Raw genomic sequence first — 24,156 nt, 5'->3', positions numbered from 1 at the left:
TGTTCACCATGGAAAAACTCTGTTTCTACTACCTGTTGTCATCTATGCGGCAAAGGAGAGAATTAAAGCTGATTTACTTGGTAGCTAGGAATTTATGTATTAACACATTTATTAAAAAGTGCTTAGGCAAAGAGATAGGTTCTCTTCTTTGGAGAAATATGTGCTGATAAAATTTAAATAAATAAATAGGTACTTTGGCTAAGGCTTTGCATACTCTTACTCACTGACTCCAAGCCAAATTAAAATCATTAGGACTTCAAAAAGCCAGCTAATCATTCAGGAAAGGTGGAATCTGGTGTTTACCAGCCACATATTTTCTGATCAACTTGCATGCAATGCTTATCACTGCAACAATATGACCGAAAAGAACCCAGATGTGTTCCAAGGCTGTTGTACCAGTGGAACTTGATAGAGAAAAGCCAAAGAGGGTTGGTTGTAGCTGGTGAAATCAGATCAGCACCATGATTACAGAGGACACACACAGGAGCACGGGACTCTGAATCAGACTGGGATTTCATTAGAGACTTTAACCCAGATGTTGAGTGAGGATGATTTTGGAGAAATCACTTCTCAGCTCTCTCAGTCTGATCTTTTGTAAAAAAAAAACAAAACAAATTAAGGATCATAATCATTGTCTAGGAATTGGCTGTCTGTGAAATACTTCGATAGCTCAGTGTAAAGTAAAACACACAAACAGCTACATAAGCCCAAGAAGTCATATATAAACCAGATCCGCCACTCTCCTGCACTGGCAGCCTCTTTTTCCTTGGCTGCACTGCTCTTGCCTTTGTATTCAACAGCCTTAGGACTTCAACAGGAATTTCTCCAGCAAAAGAGTAACTCAAACAGAACAAAATTTGCAAAACTGGCTGCTGGTGAACATGCAAGAAAATTCCTCATAGATGGAAACTGCTTACCTCCTTACACAAGGTGAACTGCTCTTTACTTATAATTATACAACCCACCCTTACTAAGGCAGCACTTCTCAGATGTTTTATGTTTACACAGGGCTTAAATGCCCTATTATTTTGGGGTAAAGTCCTCTCATGCCACTTAGTTCCACTCCATTTAATGTTTCATCCTGGCTGAACAGTTCTGGGGCAGGCAGGAACTGCTCATCCCAGCTGTGAATTTTTCAGTACCATGCTGGGTAGAAGACAGCATAGTTCTGAAAAGTTTTTTTTTTTTGACATGGAGGCACAGAATGACATATAAAGAGTGGTATTTAGAAAATGGCAGGGAAGAGGCAGAGAAATAGAAAAGTATTTTAATTTGACTGGCCTGCAAAGGCAAACACGAAAAAGGAGAATTAGCCATTTATATGTGTTGTTTATGTTAACACTAGCTAACACAGAAGGACAATTTGACTATGCCACAAAAACGTTGCTCAGCTAAATTTGTGTAAGACTTGGCAATTGCAAACCAATCATCCATTTTTGCCTCATCTGTATAATGTCAGGATATCCACGTCCACACTGACTAGGTATCCCCCGAAAACCCCTCAAACTTTGCAATATATTGTATTACATAGCCTCATAGTTTAACGTATTAACCATGGCAATAAGAGGGGAGAAAACAAAAAGGAAACATAAAGTGGTGAAAAAGAAATCATTTCACAAATAAAAGAAAGATCTAAGACAAGGAAGGATGAGGATACTACATCAAGACAGTACAGATTCCAGATTCAGGACAGTCCAGACCTGGACAACAGACCCAGGACAGCAAGCACCTTTTCTACCTGTTGATTCCTGCAACTAAGCTACATTGTTCTGTTGCACAGGACTTTAAAAAAGCAAAAACTAATTTTGTAAGTGAGTTAAAAATCTTCTTTGTGGATTAATATCAGTAAAAGAAGTGCCAGTAGCAACAGAAAAAAGAAAGAACATGGAACCCTTAACGATGCTGGACAAAGTACCATGTACTAATGGCTATCCATCGACACAAAAAAGAAAGTTCTAAATCCTGCTTTTTCAAACTTTCAGCAACAAAAGCAGACAAACCATGAGAACAATAGTTATAAAACATTCTGAGAAAAAAAAAACAGTCTAAGGTTGGAAGTGTTCAGCAACAGAGGAGGGGGGCATGGGAATTTATTTCAATTATTATTGAGGAATGACTAGTATTCTTATTCACGTTCATCTTCACCATAAAGCCAGAGGGAAAAGGGGACATTTAAGAGTTGATCATAAATGTTTTTATTTCCTATTCAAAAGGAAAATAATTCAAGCAAATTATCTCCTAGGGAATACATCTGATTTAATTTAGACTTGGAGAAGGCATCACCAAACAACAAAATTATTACTAAAGTTCAAAACTCCACTAGGAGTAGAACTTTGAACAATGTTTCCCTCAGAGAGCATACATCAAGACGATCTTCAATAAAGTCCTGGGAGGAGACAAATATTCAGGAGATGCTTCTGGTTACATCATATTATAAGAAATATAGCTACCCAAGACAATACATAGCTTTGTGGGAAAGAGTCAACAGCCTGTGCTCCAGTTGGCAATAAGTTCAGATGCAAGCATGTTCTGCCTCTTCCATCCAACATGGTTTGTCAAAACAGATCAGAAACATGTACATACTTCTCTGAAGAATAATTTATAAATAACAACCTATCTAAACAGGTTTGTGAATATCAAAGAACACTGAGAAGGCTGCAAACATCACTCAGGAACCATGTGGTTTTTACCTTTTCAGGGGCATTACTTTCACTTCTTTTTTGTCCCCTTCCCCATCTCCCTTTTTTTTTTTCTTTTTAATTTGTGGTGATGGAGCTTTTTTTGGCCATCTTTTGGGTTTTGTTTGTTTGTTTTTCTATTTTCTTTTTTTTTACTCTTAATCTAAGCATTCCTCAAGGTCCTTCGGGGTTCCTACACAAATTACTCTTCCAGTGCCTCCAGACAAATTTGGCATCACATAATGTACATTTCATACATCAAGTATGTAATGTACAAGGGCACACTTGATCTGAATTATTATTTTCAGATTTCTCAAATATTTCACCTCAGCAGAGCTTAACTTTGCTGTAATAACACCAAATCTACTACTGGACACTGAGGTTTGACAGGTATCCCCTGCCAGCCTTCCCCACTTCACAGAAAATGCAACTTCAGACCTTTTGTTCTGTAACCAGAAATAGCGGATTTCTTAAACAGAAATTATTTTTGAGCTGCAGGGAATTATTCAGGGAAAATTCAGCATGCAATGCTGTCTGGTAAATTGTTCCACATACGAGTTATCTAATCTCTTTTTTCAGAGGCTTAAAAATCTACCCTTCTTCTCTTTTCCTCCATCTGATGGGAAGCCACTGTAAGCTGGCTGTACTGTCAGGGGAAAAAATATCACATATATAGTAATGAGTCTTATTCTACTGATAATCATTCAATATTAACTCTTTCTTTATCTCCTTGAAGGAAAGAAGCCTGTTAACCAGTCACTGCAGATGTTTCTTGTATTGTACAGTTTGCTCACCTCAAAATATCTGATATCCCAGTGCAACTTTTCACTTTGAGCATGTTTAGGGACCTCATGCCAGTTCTTACAAACAGCTGTACATGCTGACAAAACTCAACTCTTGGTCAATTGGTAATTACTGTTTCCACCACTGTAAAGCCACATTTCTCAATCAAGATTTCACAATGGCTCAAATGTGGCCTTGAAGTGATAGAAGATATACTTCAGCTTAAGAAAACACACTCTTTAATAAGGCTTTTGAGGATCTTAGGAAGTTAGATAAGCTACAAGGATATTACACTTTTCAAGAGGTTAAGGAATATTGATGCAGATGATTGGGCATGTCTCTTGGCTTTATATTTTTGCTGACAATGAACTTGTGGCTGAGCTACAGGCACAGAGTTTTACCTTATCAGAAACTCTCTGCTCAAAACTTTAGCCACCAGTATGTTGTGGGCTAATTTGCTTTTAGACAGTAATAGAGTATTCCTGAGAGAGCAACAACAACAACAAAAAAATTCTCTAAAGATATATGAGTATTTGCAGTATGGTCTGGATTCCACACCACTGTCTTTCAAGAAAAACCATCTGACTGTCCTGTCCTTACACTGATGGTAACACATTGCCTGACAGAATGAGAGATCAAGGTTCATCAAACCCTGGCTTCACTTCCTGCAGTTAATTCAAATCCAGTCCTTCATTTGAATGCTCCCAGCTGAAGTTCTGCCTCAATAATTAGTTTTTTTATTTAGGCAAAAGAAGAACCTTGCTGGGCAGCCCTCTTGAAATTGGGAGGAGATTTTAAGAACTCAGAGATATTGATGTTTTGCAGAGCTGTAGCTTAAAACTGGCGAAAATAATCAACAATAAACAAGCACACAGGGATTTTAGAGACATTTTAAAGACAGCTGTGCCAGATGTGATATTTACAGCTGTCACAGACATTTTATTCCAGCTGACAACACTTTGATACATGATCATGGCACATAGCTCAGTAATTTATGCAAAACTTGCTCTAAACTTCCAACATAATATCTTCTCTTAATGGCAAAGATGCACAAATTACTCAGTTTTGAAACAACATGTTCACTGTTGGTATTGGTAAAATTCCATTACTAAATTCCAAGGAAGAACATGGAAGTGCCTGGTTTTACCATTGCTGCATACTTCAACTCAACCTCAGAAGATCTGGAAAAGGTGGAATTTGCTCTTGTTCAATTCAAACCAAAACTGGTAGTTTCTGCAAAATTACTTGGTAATGTTCAGCTCTTTCAGAACCTCTGCAAGTCTTCAGTTAACAAATGGAAGGAAAAACTTAATGGTTCCCAGGCCCTTTGCTCTCCATCAGCTGGCCAAATGGGCTGCAAACCAGCCAAGAAACATGTAGTTAGGTTAGCAGTAATCACACCCAAAATCTGGTGGTACTGCTTAAAAACTCTGAAGACTCTCCCTGAAATACTTTATCATCCCTTACAGTTTTGAGATCTTTCCTAAGTTTTCACATTTGACTGTCTAGACACTGAAAATCCAGACAATTTAGCAGCCACTTTACAGAACGTGTGTACACAAGCAATGGCTTTGCTCTGAACATACTGATACTGATAGTCAGGTACATGGAGACCAAGTATTTGTTCATCTCCTCTCTACAAGGCATCTCACCTACTACCATAAATTTCTATGTTCTGCTCCATGCATGTCCCCTATCCTTCATATTCTTCAAATTTCTTTACCCAAGAGACCTTTGTCCCAGAGCACAGCTGGGATTTTTCTAAGGTTGAATAAAAAATAATAAATTTACCTCACATATTTCCTGGTCCATATTTTCAAGACAGACACTTAGCAAAAAAAGTAGTTTTATTAGAGACTGTTCCTTTTGAATAGTGACAGCAGGAGCACAAATATGAACGTAGCAACTTTACTGTGGATTGCTGGATTCAGATCCACAAGGTACTTCAGGGTATCCTTGAAGAATCAGGTGCCTAAGTATCTTTGAAGACCTGGTCCCTAGTTTCAAAAACCTGGCTTACAGTCAAGCTACGCTAATCTGTTAAGCTCCACTTACACTCTTTTAACTGAATAGACTTCAATCGCCCAACTATTATATTTAATAATATTTCATCACACTCCAGATACTAGGTCAATATAAACCAAAAAACCTTTCAGATATGAAAAAATTATACATATCACACATATATTATATAAAACATTATATATATATATATATATATATACACACACTTGCAATTCTCCTCCTTTAGAATTCTGAAGGAATAACAATAGCTCTGATTGTACCCCTGATTACTTTTCACAAAGTTTCATGTCTTACCACTCAGGGCTCCAGGAAAATTGATCTCTCCTGGACATCTTATGCACTTGAGGGCCTGTATCTGACAGGAGGTATCTCTCCACCACAGAAACAGTCCTACACATACATACTTAAGATGGGAGAGTCAACACTAGTGGCAACACGCACACTTTTCACAAAGTAGTAGTTGTACAACTTCGACTGCACATTTATCTGTCTTCTGACTTACACAATGCCCCCTAACTAAATGTCTACGATTTACTGTAATTCCTATTTGTTTTCCAACACTGATGCTCAATTAAGTGGCAAATAAAGCCAACAAAAGAGCCAACAGACTACAGCAGGTATGGCTTTAACACAGTATTGCTAACTTAAGTGTACCATCATTACCGTCCTACATTCTCCACATCTCCATCTGAAGCTGCAGCAAAAGCCATGTAGAGAAGGTAGGGCTCTCCCACTCCACCAAAAAAACTCTGCTTCTCACTGGGCTGCAGATTTAGACTCCTTAATGCTTATTCTTCCCTCTAGCCCCTTGACTCTTGCATATATGGCAGCACAATACTTCAAAAGGAAAGGTGAAAATTGGCCTTATCCTGACTGCCCTGTGTAAACTGGTGGATATGGCATCTCCCTTGGAAGGGAAGCAGTGCATCCAGACCTACTCACAAAGAGGCAGAGCACAGATTTCTGCACTTTGTGGAAGAATACTGTCATCCCTGTGCTAAGGAAAGGCAACACTGCCATCACTATTTTGTTCACTTAGGTGTTAAATTATCAACACCACTGCCTCACCTCCAACTGGATGTATGAAAGGTGCCACTGTGGATCTCTCTCCAGAGTTCCTTCACTGAGATGAAGATGTTTACACCTCCTCTTGGTGAACAGATTACCTTGCTGAGGTTAGATGCCTACACTGCATGAAACACAGTGCCTGATTTATGAGGCCCAGATGCTCCACCACAGCAAACGTACTGCCAGAAAAATGGGAACCACGGAAGGAGGGAAGCTCACCGGAAAGACGTGGGAAGTAATCTTCTATTGACCAAAAAAACAACTCAAGTCTGGCTGTGAAGTGCATTGTATTGTTACCCTGTTAGTCATTTCAGAATGTAACCACAACAGGTTTTCCCATAAATAAATCAAATCTCTTCCCATGATTCTCTTCATCAAAAACTTCCTATTTGAATGACAGTTTTTAATTACTAGATCAAGTTCAGCTTGCATAAGGAGTTTCCATTTCAAAGAAGTATTGCACTGATATGAAAAGTCTTCATGAAGAAACATCCTTGTCACTGAAAAATGCACAGGTTTTGATTGCTCTGTGGCTTTCCTATAGAGAGAACATGGCATAGAGCAAAGAGCAGCAGCAGGTTTTTGCCATATGCATATACCTAATTTGCTTCTGATCCACTATAGCCCTGGGTTAGCCTCAATTTCTGTATGATTCTCTCTGCCCCTCTGCAAAAACACAGTTTCTAAAAATAATTTCTCAACCTGGAGAAGAAAGCAGAGAGGAGTGTGAGAGGGTGATGAGGATTTTATGAGATCCCACTGGCAAGTCTCGGGAGTGGCATCTCTGGGCTGCTGCAGGCTCCTCCTGGCTGAGTTTGGTGAGTAAATGGTTTGGAGATGCAATTCAGGTAAAAGGCCCTCACGTTCTAAGGTGAGGACAGGACAGGTAAGCAGCTGTTGTTGTGGTGGGGAAGCTATGTGGAATGAGGGGCCAGTGGAGCAAGCTCAAGCTGAGCTTCTGCCTTGATTTACCATCACAGAAGAGGCAACTGCAGCATTTCTCCCATCCTCCCTCCCCTTCTGCCAGGGAGCAGAGTGACTGCCTGTGCCAAAGAGCTAAAACGGGTACTGCTAGCACCTGATGGGAGGAGTTACAAGTTGGGTTCTCAAATTAATGAAGAAGAATGAATGAGAAAATGTCCTATGAGACTCGGGAGCAGCACAGAGGGAAGAGAAAAAAATAAAGCTGTTTGAAAACCACTGCATTATAATTTTATGGTAGTATTATTTGATGGCCTGACTTAACAAGTCTTTCCAACTTTGGTTCCAGAGATTGTATGGATACTTCCCTATCTCACCCAGGTGTTTGAAGTTTAATTAATTAATGTTTGTAAAGAGCGTTACAATTTCCAGATGAAAGGTCCTATGCAAGTGCAAGGTAGTATTACTCATTGAGGTGATTGGGTTAGAGAGTATCACATTACACAATACAGCTCTTCCCTCAATGATTTTAAGTGTTTGAAGTTCTGATAAAATGTATTTATCACTAGGATAGATATAATGGAAATACTCTTAAGGCGTGACCTGAATTATGAAACCAGAAGTATGGTTTTGGGAATGGAACAAACGAGAATTAAAACAACTCCCGAGGCCAGATTTGTCTACAGTTGTACAAAATGTATGCTGTTCTTTTTTTTTTTTTTTTTTTTTCCTCTTCCATATAGGCTTTTCTTCTCTTCTAAAATAGAACCGGTTATTACGATGGGTGTGACCAGACATGCAACAGTTCACGTTTGGTTCCTATTTCCATACTGATCCAACTTGACATTTTCTCATGACTTTCTCAAATTTTTGTTGTTGTTGGGTTTTTTTTCCCCCCTCCAAATTTCTGGATTAACACTAAAGGCAAACATTAAATCAAAAGCTTGGTGGACAATATCAAACTGGAAATTGCAGTCAATACACTAAAGACAAGGCTGACATGCAAAACTACTTAGATGGAGACAGGATCGAGGAATAGGTCAGCATGAACTTCATGACACTCAAAAATGACAGATGCCAAGTCTTGAGTCTGGAATGAAATGACCCCCTGTATCAGTACCACTTGGGGATTAACTGCTTGGGCACCAGTTGTGCTGAAAAGGAGTAGGGGTCCTGCTGTTCAGTAAGATAAAAATGAGTCAAGCAGCGTGCCATAGGTAGCAACAGGAGTGCAGATGAAGGGAATTGCTTTATTCAGCACTTTACCCGATCAGAGCTGGAATACAGTGACCTCAGTACGAGAAAAATGGTGGTAAAATGGAGCAAGTGTAAGTAAAACAGGGTCACCAGGATGGTCAGTTGACTGGAGGACTTAATCTGTGAGGAGAGGCTGAAGGAACAGGGTTTGTACACTACAAACAGATGACTTCATGGGATTTAACCGCAGTCTTCCCATACCTACAGGAAGTTACTGAAAAGACAGAAGCAGGCTCCTAAGTGCGATAAACAGTGGGGGAAAAAAGAAACAATTGCCATAAACTAAAGAGAAGCTTTAACTGGAAATAAGGAAAAAAAAAGATTTCATGGCAGATGATTAAGCACTGGGGCAGGTTGCTCAGGGAGACTGAAGAATCTCCATCTTTCAAGGTTTTCAAGACCCAACTGGAAAAAGACTCAAGCAACCTGCTCTGAAATAAGTGCTGACCCAGGATTGAGGCTAGTAGGTTAGACTAGAGACTGCCTGAGGCTCCTTTCAATGTGACTCAGTGGGAATAAAGAGAAACCCTAGTTTATGTTCAGGAATATGCTTGGACTTCTGTGACTAAGTAAAGAGTGCTGAAAAAGTTTGCTCAAAATTTGTTTGTAAAAATATTTGTCAAAAGACAATTGTTAATATTCCAATTGCCAGGTTCCAGAATTGTCGTTCTTCCTCCATTTTTGAACATATTTGCCATGACAGCAAACAACAGAGATTTGGGATGGCTTGTAAATAAAGGCAATAGTGCACCTAGAAGTCCCAGTTAAAGGAGAAGCAAAACCAGAGATTTTAATGATACTGGGTAATGCAATAACAAATGCACTTCCCTTTGTGAATTTTTACTCTTTAACAAGGATCTGCATCAATTAAATATGTAAATTACTAGAACACATTATTGACTAGCCAAATTTTAAAATACACTAAAAGCTTTATTTAGCCGAGTATTCTGAAATTTTGTGATTTTTAAGTAAATTACTAATTTTCCAGGAATGCTGTTTTTATTGTTGATGGCACTCATTAATAGTTAGGCTTCTAGAGAGAGAGAGAGACTCTTTCTCCTTCCATTTTTAACACACGTTTTCCTTATTCTTCCAAAATCCTGCTATATTCCCACTAGGAGTTACATGCCTGAGTAAACCAAGTAATTAAAAAGTGTGACAAAAGCACACCTGCCATAACTCCAATCATTCTAAATATGCAATCATATTTCTAATTTGTCCAGAAACAGAATCAATAACTGAATAAGAATGCCAAAAAAAGAGATTTCTTAAGGGGTCACATTTCAGTTTCCACATTTTTTCTGTCTTATGCTTCTTGCCCTCCTCTCCCACCATAAAATTAGAGAAACCTGTAAAGAAATCAAAATTGGAGCAATGTAAAAAGATGAAAAAATATTTAAGAATTACTAATGACTATGAACTCAAAGGCACACTTTCTTGCAAATCTGTTCTTTAATGCTCTGAAGAGGTCAAAGGCATTAAAAAAAGATTGTATTAGAATTTTAGGAAATTAGAAATCTTAATAGTGACCTTAATAGTGGCTAAACTGAAACAACATTATGTTAAGAATAATGTACAGGTTCTAAAAATGCAACTGAGTGGCTATACAGTTGGTAATAAAACTGAGCAGGTTGGAGAGAAAAGCAATTCCTATGCTTTGTCCCAATGATTCTCAGTAAAAAAAGTAAGAAAAACATCTGATTTTCATTACACCTGAATGATATTAAAGGTAGAACTAGAAAACAGAGAGAGCATTCTGTACATAACTTTTTAATGGTAGTTAATGAAGCAAAACCCACAGAAATCCCTTTGCACAGCTAGCAAACACACAGAGCTATTAATTAGGTCACAGTTGTTTCCTCACAAGTCTTTTGTTCACTTTAGTTGTAGAAAACACCAACATATCCATTAGACCTGTGGGGAGGTAACCACTAGCAAAGAAAATATTTATTATAAGTTAAATGCTTGCAATTATATGGTAACTTATGGCAGTTCTGCTGGTTTCTCTCTTTGTACATAAACTATAATCACTCAGTTCACAATCTATTCCATTCTACTCCTCAGAACACCACTCACCTCGGTAGATCCCATTGTTTCATTTTGTGCAGTTGAGGCAACCATTGTAATTCAATCAGATTTTAAAATAGGATCCAGTAAAAGAAAATAATCAAAAGAATTAATACGCTTAGTTTTCACAAAACAAAAAGTGAAGAAATTATTTTTAAGGTTACCACTGAGAGGTGAAGGGTATTTTCTACCTGAAACCCAGTTAAATCTGAGTTTCACTCATGAACACAGTTTGCCCACTACATCAGTTACTTCATTAACTGACTGTGAAGAAAACGTTTGCCAAGGACTCCTGTTCCTCTGGCAGAAAATTGCAAAACTGCAGGATGCACATCATTTCAAGGACACAAATAAGCACGAATTCCTGAGAGCCTAGAGAAGGCCACTGCCTGTATGAAAATTTTCACCAAATACTTCCTAATGCAATGCACAGTGGGGTGGGCATGATGGTAGAGAGGATGAGGGTATCTTACAGTGGCAGAGTGTATCCCTGCTCTGTTACAAACAAAGATGGCAGAGTCTGCTAGACTGATGGTGTTTCATCCTTTCTGTCTGAACCTTGCCATGTTCACTACCTCACCAGTCTAGTTCCACTTCTCCCACCACCACCCTTGCCCAAGGGCAGCTCCTGCCTCCTTACCTCCACGTCTCCTGCCCCAGAACCTCCACCACTTCCTCCTCACACATCTCACACCACTATTGTCACTGCCTCCCTCAGACCACCGAGACTGAATTAATAAACCTGACAGAATCCAGCTGACTCTGTCCAGAGCTTTTTGGGTGTGTCTTCACACCCTTCCTGGACTTGGCAAAGTGTATCTGCTCAGGTCTGCCCGAGTGCCTCACCTGCAATGGGTTTGTGCCTTGCAGGCTGGAAACCACAGGGCTGAGCAATGTAAGGAGTCTTTTCAGGTCATTACTTCTAGTTTTAGGAATTGCCAATCACAGTAACTAGGATAGGTAGGTTAAGTAGGATACGCCTAAAGCAGAACTTCTACCCACTTCTGGGTCAAAATTAAGAAGAAAAGGTTGATAACATTATTCTTCCACAGGAAATTTAAAAACAAACCAAAACAAACAAAAAGAAAGAATAATTTTGAGCAGCTTACTGTCTTACCATAATCCTGTCACTGTCAATAATGGTGTTCAGGCGGTGTGCAATGGTCAGGACTGTGCAGTGAGCAAACTTTTCACGGATCGTCTTTTGAATGAACTCATCTGTTCTGAAACACAGCAAGAGCAATGTGGAGAAAAATAAGATTTTTGCATGGGTAACTGAACGGCAGGCAGGTTTTATGAGTTCATAAAACATGACTGAATGGCAGGAAATATGCTTATGAACTCATTAAAATGTTTCTTCCTCTCGTTATATTAGATGACTTGGAGGCGTATCACAAGACATACTCCAAAATCGACCCTTTACACTTGAGCAGGAAAGAGTTTTTTCTTGGGATTAGAGCAATAGGTTTCATTTCAGGATACTAATTTACCAGGTTTTGATAACTGAACGAGGAAAATTCTGTAGTGTCAGATACTCCTAAAAATTTCTACACCAAAAACCCTACTGTTACTTTAAGCTTTAGTATGTGCAAATAGTGAAGGAAAGGTGGTGAAAACAAATATCCTTCATTGCAAATCAACTGAAGAACAAACAGCCTGTAACTAAGGTTCTTGATTTCAGCTGCAAAAGGGGATGAGATAAAGCAGGTGGCTGGCTCAAGAACATGAATGCAGAAATAAGAAAATTTGGCTTATTCTGTAAATCAAAAGTGTTAACTTTTGAACACATGACCCAAGGAAAGAGAGCTTTAAATGTTAAGAACCTCAACTTACTATGAGTTTACCACCTAAGGAAAGGATCCCGGAGGATACACGGGCCTTGTAAAGAAGAAAAACTAAGCTAGAACACATAATTTTTAATCTTCTACTTCCGTGTCTAGCTTTCACAAATAAGCTGAGAACCCCAGATATGAAACAAAGTTATACCTGAAGATACATAAGACATTAAAATGTTCTTCAGCTCTCAGCAAGCATTAGTGCAAAAGAGGTGCAAGCTGGAGATTATTCAAGTAACTGTACAAAGGAAGGAAACATTGACATGACCTAACTTAAGAGCACAGCAATCAGGCTTAAATGTGGAAATCTCTACAGCCATCTCTCTTCAGTCAATGAAAGGGGAAAGAGGCATGGCTGGAAGGTGAATTAAAGCACCTGAAATAGGGAGCCATCAGGTGATGAATGCCCTCTAGAGGCACCTGAAAAGCCCACGTTGCACAGGAAGCCTTGGCTTCCAACCTGGGCACAAAGCCAGGCCCTCAGCCTTCCAAAAAAAAAAAAAAAAAAAGACAAACCAACCACAACAATGAGACGTGACAATGGACAAAAAGGTAGTGTAGGAATGCAGGTAGAGAAATTAAACTTGTCATCCCAGATAAAAAGAAGACACAAAGAGCTCAATATATACTCACTGGAGGCTGAGGAAGCTCCAGCTTAGAAGTCACATGCACTTAAAGGCATGGGTCTCATTTCTAGGTTTTCTATTAAAACATGAAATTGTACTTTTATACATTTATATAAAATGACTGGAGAATAATAAATGCTGTACGTACAGTTAAAAAAAGGTAAAGGAGATAAAAACTGGATAAAACTGGTGTATTTAGGCAACCATGTTAGCTTCAACCAGTTGCTTGCAAAGCCTTATTTTTTCAAACTGTGAAAAATAACAGGAAAATAAACCACAAAAATGATTAATGCCACCACACATCTTCCTCTGAGAAATCGTTATGCTTTAAATAGAAGTAGTACTCTACACTGAATGTGCCTGCATGTGATAAGTATTTGGGGTCATTTCATAAATTAAGCAAAAAAAAAAAAAACTGTTCTGATGCCATCACGTCAGGAAGCACCAATAATAAAGAAGTGGACAAAGACAACATAGGAAGAACAGGATGACTCAGAGGAATGGAATAACCATTAGGTTTACACAGTAGAAAGCACAAACTCATGCTCAGAAGGACTGAACATAACTTCTGTTACAGACTAAGGTTAAGCAATCAGCATGACAAAGGAATAGACAGACCCCTCCTGATGACATGACAACTCACCAGAGAGAAAAAAGACACGAACAGTTAAAGTAAGAGTTCCCAGTCATTTTCATCTGGGGATAGAAACATTTAAGCTCTGTCCTGAGTTTAAGAGAAAGGGGTTCTGGGCTGCAGTTTGAGAAGGCTTGGCCCTTCTGCTCCTACTGTTTTAACCAAGGCCAGTAGGCAATCAGGGGAAGAGACGGGAGGAGAAGTCACCCAGGCTCTTTAGCCCTGTGTGTTAAGAGTCTCCTTAAGAAAAGGAAGTTGTTCATCCTTAATATCCACATCACAGCCACACCAGTGCTTTCACCCCAGTGTTAATGTATGAATCTTCTCTGCAATGCCTCAATGAACTGACTACTCTCACTTTTAAAAGAAAAAAAAAACAGCTATACATGAAAACACTCAGTAAGGAAGAGACTTACGTAGACAGCGTGATGTGTTCTCTACAATGGTTAGATTAGCAAAACAGAAACAGAAGCTTTAATACTTCCTAGAATTATGTAAGGAAACTTTTTCTTTATAGACAAGCTCAGGTGAAGTTTCCTGCAGAGCTACTACAGAGGACAGGGATTCATAGCTTGCTCAGGAATTCTGAAAACAAGCTTTTAGAGGGCTCAAAATGATCTATAACTCCTAGGTTATTGCTATTCTTATCTGACATCCCTGTCCTCTGAATTAATTTATTGTATTTTCCTTTATTATATGCCTTCCTTATAGCACCACGTCTTCCTACATTTACAATAGAAACCATTTCTCACTCGTAGCTAGATATTATCAAACTATTATCTTAAACAAGTATTTCTTGAATATAAGCTTATCCCTAATAAGAAACTGCTGGTGATATTGTGGGTGTGACAAATGTTCTAAAACGAGACAACAAAGTAATCAGAAACAGAGCTAATAGCTTCACCTTCAAATATCACAGCATGATCACATGCAGACATGCCTGCTGATAGGGACTTGACCAGAAGCATTCTAAGGTTCATGGCAGATCTTGGAGTACAAGATCTCTCTGGGATGGCAGGCAGAAGCACCATCATTAACTTCTATGAGAATATCAAGAAGAAGGCAAGGAAAGGTAACAAAAATCTAAATGATTAGGAAAATTATCTGTTTACAGAATTATGTGTTCAGAATATAGAGAATTTGTGACATGCCAATTAGAGCCATCTACCCTCTAGAAAAATGGCAAGGGAAGCAGCATTTCTGCCCTTTTTTCTGGGCATAAATGGACCCTATGTGGCACTTACACACACTGAGAAAGTGGACAGGCAAGTGCCAAATGACCCCGCCATCCACCTCAGTGGACAAAAACCCCATCAATCTTTCAGGCACATTAAAAACCAAAGATGCAACCTGAGTGCTGAAACCAGGGCTGCTGGATGACAAAAACTCAACCCTAATCTGACTGTAAGAAAATGGGAACCAACATCCTCCCGATTGCAAGAAACAGTAAGAATACACAAAATGGTGGTACAGGTGTCCCACAGGCACCATGGGTTGGGGATGTAAAACCAAGTTTCACAGCAACCCAAGACCTGGTGTAACTGAGTTAGTCAACTAAAAGAAAACTTTAGAAAGCAAGAATAAATACCACCTGAATGAGAAGCAACCAAGATGCTGAAAGGAACACAGGGTAAGTTATCTTCAGTCTAATGTTCTCCTGTGATTGTCCCGGAAGCATATCTCACACTACACAATTCCTGAGTGGTTTTGGATGATTTCTCCAAAGAGAAACAGTTACAGATAGCAGCTTTATGTAAAGAAAGGCTAAATCTTACAAGGTTAACCTGGCTATAAACTGAACTATGTGCACTGGGTTTTTTTACCAGACTCAGTGAACAATCAATGTCAACATGTGGCTGTGGATTGGTCCCAAGAACTGGTCTCAAAAAGTTTTGTCCTCCTTAAGCCATAAAAATACAAGTTAAGACATAATACTGTAGTAAGTGCACAGAAAGCTCAGTAAGTTCAACTTATTCAGTATTTTTTTAAAAAATCACAATTACTAAGGATTTTGTTTCAATGTATCACCAAAGTGACTACAGATAGATTTCAGCTCCTCTGCTCCAGATGTCACACAAGCTTTCCAGAATGGTTCAGCTGCTATGAAATGTTTCTGTTCTTTAGGGATAGGAATGTCAGCTTCAGGACCAAGAAGATAAGATCAAATTAAATGTCTGTCAGTCATCACATAAAACATGCAAGTAGTCTGACTTGGGGCAACCATCTTTATGGGAAGGTTCCTCCTCTCCCTCCCAGCAGCACTGACACCCTTGCAGCATGAAGACCAGCTGGGAGCTAGGAGGAGCGAGGCGGGTTGATAGTAATGTTACATATGGGATCTGGAAGATCTGAAAAGGAAGGAGAAGGATGAACTGCAAATTCCTTCCCTTCACTCCTTTGCTCAGCCTCACTCAGCAGCAGACAAGAATGGCCCAGCAGAGCTGCAGAAAGCCCCTGGAGAGCCCCTCAGCCCTGGGGAAGGTGCACTGCACATCTCTCACCCTGCTGCCACATCCCCTGCCCCACACTACCTCACCCTTCCAGCTCCTCCTCCCATCCCCAAGCCCTGCCTTCTCACATTTGCTTCCAGGTTTAACTCGAGAAGGCGAATGGTTGCAGTGGTAGTTGAAGCAATGAGCAAGAGCTAGAAAGACAAAAAAAAAAGAAATAATATCCCCAGAGCCAGCAGCAGCTGCCTGTGCTTTCCTATCCCAGGTGTTTGATATGATGCGTGCTTGCCACCAGGCTAAAGACAAGGATGCCAGGTATGGGGGTTGTGCATCAGAGGAGAAGGAGGTTTTCCTTACATGCCAAAAATGCCTCCCTGACTGCTCAGTTCAGCAACCAACATCAGCATTTCCTGAGGAGCGTCCTATCGGATCACACAGCTGAAAAATACTCGGCTCTAGTTATAGCAACACATTAAGGAAAAGGTAGTAATGAGTGTAATGCAAACTGAATTCAAAGGAGAAGTTCCAAGTTATTATTTGTATTGTTATGCCTAGAGTTGATACAAACATTTGCCTTATTATAATATATATTGCAGCACGCATTAATCAAGATCAATTAAATGGATAGTGTAAGTTGAGAACACACACATTTGAGATGCCAAAACAGGGAGGATGAATAAGATGGTATTAAATTTCCACAGCTATGATTAATTACAGTTAATCTATAAGAGCTCAGCCAAAAATAAGCTAAGAATAAAAATTTTTTAAAAAACTAAAAAAGAAAAAAAAGAAAAGAAGGGGGAAAAAAGTGAACCTCTGGGAAGGGAATGCACTTCTCTAAAGGTTTTAGAAATACACTGTCAGCTGAACTGCAAAGCTACCCTAGTGGCACCACTTCTCCCCCAAGAAGATGTTATAAAAATGAGTCACGCCCAGATGACATACAAAATCCTTAATGCATCTGTTTGAGGGACTTGCTGTGTTATTGTCCTCTTTGGACTTTGAGTTCTCCCTCAAGCCATAGTTTGTTGGAACTATATATTCAGCTCAGACTAATTGATGCAGTACGTTTGCAGTATTGTCTCCAAAATATTTCCACCAGCGTTTCAAATGTTTCAAAAATTAACAGTGGGGGTACTTAGCTATTGGAACAATTTAACAAGGGTTGTCATTGAATTTTTTTTTTTCTATTGAGGTTGGATGTTCTTGTAGAAGTACACTCTAGTTCAAACAGGAATGAATTCAGGAACGTTCTGCCGGCCTGAGTTACACAAGACAAAACAGCGAAGGATAAATTAGAGTTCCTCCTGTAGCTTTTAACATCACTAAATTTGTTTTGTGATTCCTGTGATGTTTATGACAACATACCTTCTCTCCCCCCCCCCATTTTATTTATGCTTTATTGCACCAATATCTGAGCCACTTGAAGGGATAGCATCTCATAACCAAAAGTATCCAGTTTTGCTCACAACACTTTTCATCTTTCTAGTTTTTTGTTTGGTTTGGGGTTTATTGGTGGGGAATGTTTATTTATTTATATGCAAGAGACATTTATTCTAAAATCAACAGTACTGGATCTATTTCATGGCCGTTCTGATGTTACTGATCTCCTTTCCAAGGACATTCTTGTCTTCTTCTCTATGACTGCAGGACAACTAAAGTCTGAATATTAATTTTCTTACTCTGTGGAATGCACTGAAATTAAGGGTATTTTGAGTTCTTAATTTATATCATCTGCTCTGCCTCCAAAACTCGACTGCCCCATTTTGAATAGACAATGATGCTATCATGGAAAACAAAACAGCAACACAATCTACAAGAAAAAGTACTTAAGCTCATCTCTACAGTACAGATGATCTTATTAGAAAGAAAAACACGACAAAACCAGCCCATTTTAACACGACAGATTTTGTTTTTACCTTGGGTCCACATTTGCTGTTGCTTCATCGATGATAAGGATCCTGTTTTTTTTTTAGAACCGCTCTGGCAAGACACACCAGCTGCCTCTGACCAACACTAAAATTAGACCCAGATTCTGCCAGCTGCGTCTCCATTTTATTAGGTAGATCTTCCACAACCTCCTTCAGTTGCACCTGTTGACATGTCAACATATTGTAGGATGAGGAACTCCCTTTTAAATCAGCTATTGTGTGTCTGATGACACAACAATAAGTATGCAAGGTTTACCTTTTATATTCTAACTCAAAATGAGTAAGTGCCAAGTTGGATTACACAGTGTGTCAGTTATTAGAATTCTAAAAACATTAAAGCACATTGTTAGGAATCTATTAATGTTCATTAAAAGTAAGATATGAATCAAAACGTAACCAAAGCATCATCCCAAAGGATAATTTTTTCATAAAAGGCTTATTACACATCTACACACACATGCACAAACACACTCATATGCAAATATGTACACAAGGGTCTATCTTCTTCCATCAACAGTTATGCTTTTATTAAACCTGATGAAAACATCTAAAACCTAATGCTCACGAGTACTATAGTGTTATTTGGCTTGTAAACACCAGATGCACATTATTAGATTTAATAAGTCACCTCTTCCAAGGCATTCCACAGCTCTTCATCCGTGTATTCATTGAAAGGATCCAAGTTTTTCCTCATAGTTCCAGTGAATAAAACAGGCTCCTAAAACCCAGTAAAATCAGCACTCCATTATAAACACAGGTTTTATATTTCAACAGGCAGTTTCATAATAATCAGAACTAACCTATATCAACAATAGCACAGAAACATACAACATCAAGCTACTTTCTGTGAAATGCAAAGGACTATTTCACAATAGCATGATTCAAGGGGGAGGAAAGGCAAGTGTTCAACCAGTCTCTGTGAAGATAATTTAACAAACAGGACAGGTCTGTTTGCAAATTGCTGTACACAGTTATGTCGGTACTCAAACGGGCATTTACATGCCACTGTTTTGATGCCACAAGCTATATATACTTACATGAAATCACTGCTATTCTCCTGGTATTGTTCATGAAAACCAGCAACTACCACTGCCAATGAGCTCACACTCCTAAATTACGTTTGGGCAGTTCTGAAAATTAGTTTTTCAAGTACATAAACCAGAGAGGAATCAGAGTGCTCACAATGTGTTTCTGGTTTTTCTTCTCTATTTGGTTTTGGTTTGGTTTTTTTTTTTTCCTATACCACAAAAGCCCTTCAATTTTACCACCAGAGCCTAAGAGGAATAGCTTTCACCACCTGAACATGATGTTAAAGCCTATGCATATTGAAGTTAATCTATACTGCCTCAGCATCAAAGGAGACTTACTCAGAACTGACTGGGGCACTGCTGGACAGAGCTCTAACTCAAAATACACCAGGGAGTCTGATCAAATCCCTTCTCACTTCCAGCTACCAGAGTGGATTTCTCCAGGGTTGAAGCAAGTTTTGTCCTACTTCATTTCCCGATCAGACCAATGACAGATCATTAATCAAACTGGAACAGATCAATTCACAACAGAAAGTGTGGTGTTTGAAAAGTGGGAAGATGACTTTTGGTCCAGAACTTTTTAAGCAACAGATCATCAGTACTCACTGAAGTGAGTTGCCAGACCTGAGAGTCATGCACTGACATGACCAGGGCTAAACTCCTCTTAATACCACACATAAAGCAACAACAAGTCAAAAGCTGTAATAGTGCTAATCATAAACGCAGACCATTCATCATGTTGTCAGTCTTTAAATTGGAGAAAACTTATGCAAAATGTTTTTTTTTTCTCCCCTAGGAAATAAAGTCTAAACTTAGATAACTTCAGCTCACTCTGAAATTAACCTCTGTTATAACTTATGCCCCAAGTAACCCTAGTGATGCCCAGCTCCAAAGGGCTGCAGCAAATCAGAACAGAATTTAGAGCTTAACCTTTTTCTAGTGTCTTCATTTCTAAACCATTCTCAGTGGTATAAAAGGATTAACAAAGACAGAACATGCCACAAGCAATGTAAAAGAACATATCCATTTCTTGAAATAACACGCCAATTATTTGAAAGTAATTCTTGCGTTCGGCAAAATACATCACTAGAAACCTGTTGAATGAACAAAAGGATTTAATAAAAACATGAAGAATTTTGCTTCAAAAACACCTAAAATGCTATTTGTTTAACAACACATTTTTTAATACACACAATTTGTTGTGTTTTGAAGGTATTGTTGCATTTATTTTCCTTTTCAATTCATTTTTATAGGTGGGCAAAACAAGCGGATGAATTTATAAAATGTTCATAACTAGTATAAAAGTTGTAATAACAGACATGTACTGCAACTGAAGATAAGGATATATTTTAATTATAATTTCTGACACAGATTCTTATTTAAAACAGCCTGGTTTATGAGAGGAAAGCAATAAGACAAACCTGTAAATAATTGCTGTAAAAATGCTTGCAGTCAGGAAGGCAGACAACATTTGCATAGAAAAGATTTACAAACACAACCTTCACACAGCTCCATCCAAGCAAGCAATTAGAAACCTAAGCACATTTTTACTTCTCCAGGTAGGTATTTCAACTTGCATATATGAAAACTGCAGCCTTGTCTCATCACTCTCTAGGAATGGATCTATTTAACATGTTTTATGCTATAATTTTAATAAGCATCTCTCCCTCTGGTTTCTTAGTATCCCACATAATTATGAAAATATTTGGTGCAAAATAACTACTTGAAGATAAATTGCTATTTCTGTATTGACACTAACACAGTGCAACAAAATGCCTATCACTCTGTTTACTATAGCATAAACCTTACTCCAATCCTTCCTCTTCTCATTATTACCACTGCCACCTAAGAGTTTTGCATATTTTTAGTGAAAACAAGTCTTCACTTATGTGGAAGAGAAATGCTACCTGTTAGCCTCTGGACACTTAAAACCCTTTGGGACTATGATGAAAACCCTATCATATAAACTTGATAAAAGTAACAGAATTTAACTGCATTAAAGTAGTTTTACAACTATGACAATAGAACTACGTATGAAAAAAACCCCATGTAAAATTAAATGCAGTGAATTCTGAGCATCTGCATTTCTCAACATGCAGGAACTGCATTTGACCAGCAGTTTTCCTGTTTCAGTTCACTATTTTATTTAACAAGGGTTGAATTCTTCCAAATATATAAATCACCTGCAATAGCTACGGGCAAGACTTTGAAAAAGCTGTTGATTTTGAAAGAACTGACGATCATCTACTTTCAGGACAAAAGAATGCTGCACACAAACAAAAAAATAGAATTTAAATCCATGTAAAGTGCTCTTTACATATAAAAGATGACTAGTACCAGTGAGTACCTCTGCTGTGCAATAACAAGGCCTTCAGCATGCAGAAACAAAAGACATCCTGCATTAGGCAACAATCCAATTGCTGGGGGAGTATCTTTTTTTTTTTTTTTTTTTTTGATAATAGCATACCTGCTTCTTTTCTCTGACTCCTATCCTTGGGAAAGGAAAAAAATAACAAAGCAGGTAATCATGAGAGGCTTAGAAACACTGTTCATTACCATTCTTATCAGATTCTCAGTTTAACAGAAGTAATAGACTCTGAATGCCACTCTGCCAACAGGCTAGTAAACACTCAGATACAAAGATGATGTAAGAACTCTAAATACAGCTTCTGTAATAAAATAGAGAGAGATCTGAGAATTAATGCTAAATATGGCAAACAAATCCTCTAGTTTCCAGCCTACTGTTCTATCTACCTGCTAGAACATCCCAGATGAAATAGTTGCCAAAGCCATGACTTTGCATTTGCAGTATATGAGCTTTTCCCTCTTTTTCCCTCCCTGGTAAAAATAAACTGATGATGGAAGAGCTGTTACACAACATGGTAACCTGCATTGGGCTTCCATCCTTGAAGAAGTTTTGAGGTTATACCTAAACCTTCTTTCATTCAATGTCTCATCAGAAAGGAACAGAAAACAGAGGAGAGGAGAGAGGGGAGAGAGGAGGGGAGAGAGGGGGGAGAGGGGAGAGAGGAGGGGAGAGAGGGGGAGAGGGGGGAGAGAGGGAGAGAGGGGAGAGAGGGGAGAGAGGGGAGAGAGGGAGAGAGGGAGAGAGGGGAGAGAGGGGAGAGAGGGGAAGAGGGGAGAGAGGGGAGAGAGGGGAGAGAGGGAGAGAGGGGAGAGAGGGGAGAGAGGGAGAGAGGGGAGAGAGGGGGAGAGAGAGGGGAGAGAGAGGGAGAAGAGGGGAGAGAGGGAGAGAGAGGGGAGAGAGAGGGGAGAGAGAGGGAGAGAGAGGGAGAGAAGAGGGAGAGAGGGGAGAGAGAGGGAGAGAGGGAGAGAGAGGGAGAGAGAGGGAGAGAGAGGGAGAGAGGGAGAGAGGAGAGAGGGGAGAGAGGGAGAGAGGGGAGAGAGGGGAGAGAGGGGAGAGAGGGGAGAGGGGAGAGAGGGAGAGAGGGAGAGAGGGGAGAGAGGGGAGAGAGGGGAGAGAGGGGAGAGAGGGGAGAGGGAAGAGGGGAGAGAGAGGGGAGAGAGGGAGAGAGAGGGAGAGAGGGGAGAGAGGGGAGAGAGGGGAGAGAGGGGAGAGGGGAGAGGGAGAGGGGAGAGGGGAGAGGGGAAGAGGGGAGAGGGAAGGAGAGGGGAGAGGGAGAGAGGAGAGGGGAGGAGAGGACCTGTGACCTACTGGACTTCTGGAACATTTTTTTTCTGCACGAGATGAGAGATGAGTCTTGGTCCTGAGCCTATTCCCAATACTGTCGTAGTTTTTTTTTCTGTATTGCAGCCTCTCTTGCATTCAGCTTCTAAAGCTCAGCAAGTTTTTACCATGACAACTCATTCTTTTGTCCATTTCTCTGGTTCCCTCCTGCCCAGCTTTCTCCAAATAATAGAAAGGCTGGTAGATCACTTCTGGTTGACATATTTGCTCTTTCTAGATCTAGCCTCAGTCAGTTTGTGTAGGGGAAATTAGAGAGGTGCAAGTGATCCTCATTAATGAAGCTTCAGGCAATGCATCGGTCAAGAACTGCTGTAAGAGGAACAAGTGAGTTCAGAAAACTGCTGATGTTTGGTATATCCCCCATCAGATTTTCTCTGCTCTTTCCCAGGCTATAGGATGACAGCAAAGTGCTAACATCTACTCACAAGTATTCTGGAGGAACGGATGGAGGGCAACACTAGGAAGGCATCCTCCTGACCCCAACAACCATTCTGTTTATCTTCAATCAAGACTTGATATTCAAGTAAAAATAATACCTCTCTGAAGTTTCTGTGTCTCCTCCATATCGGGGGGCAGGGGGAACATATCCTGGCAACACATTTTAAATACTATAGCATTATACTGAACAAAATGTTTACAGCAGACCAAGTCATCCTCTTACCTGAGGTATAATCGAAATTTTCTTCCGCAAGTCATGGAGTCCTAGCTCTGATGTCAAGTACTTATCAATCCAAATCTTCCCTTCAGGTTCCGCCAAGCGAAAGAGAGCTGCTATCAGAGAGCTTTTCCCAGCTCCAGTTCTTCCCACTATCCCAACCTAGAGAGCAAGCCATACGTGTACAATTAAGCCACGAGCTTTTCAGGATAAATTAATATGTCAAGTGACAGGTTTTACAGCATCATAGGATTTATAGCAGAACAAGCACCAAATAAAACTTCTTTGCAATTAACAGTTTTTTGAGAGGAAAAAACCTCCTCTCAAATCGGTTTCGATTCAGGTTATATTTGGATAGCAAACAATTTCTTGGATCATACCCAAAGGTGAAACATTTTCCCTTAATGTGTGGTGGTTTTTTTTTCTGTGAACAAGATAAAGTGGCTCAGTGTATAGAGTAATGTGATTCAAAGTTGATAATTTTTATAC

The 24,156-nt window shown here is 39.4% G+C and overlaps 1 protein-coding gene across 1 annotated transcript in view; it reads right to left on the bottom strand.

The window, feature by feature from the left end:
• Positions 1-24,156, bottom strand: part of ABCC4 (ATP binding cassette subfamily C member 4) — a 145,875-nt gene that overhangs the window by 9,088 nt on the left and 112,631 nt on the right. The window contains 5 exon segments of the mRNA XM_030460300.1: positions 11,917-12,022; positions 18,264-18,316; positions 18,318-18,437; positions 18,904-18,993; positions 23,674-23,829. Coding sequence (XP_030316160.1) covers positions 11,917-12,022; positions 18,264-18,316; positions 18,318-18,437; positions 18,904-18,993; positions 23,674-23,829 — 525 coding nt within the window.

This window comes from Calypte anna, chromosome 1 (assembly GCF_003957555.1).
Source record: "Calypte anna isolate BGI_N300 chromosome 1, bCalAnn1_v1.p, whole genome shotgun sequence".
Classification (NCBI taxonomy): Eukaryota; Metazoa; Chordata; class Aves; order Apodiformes; family Trochilidae; genus Calypte; species Calypte anna.
This window is presented reverse-complemented; position numbering and strand designations above follow the sequence as displayed.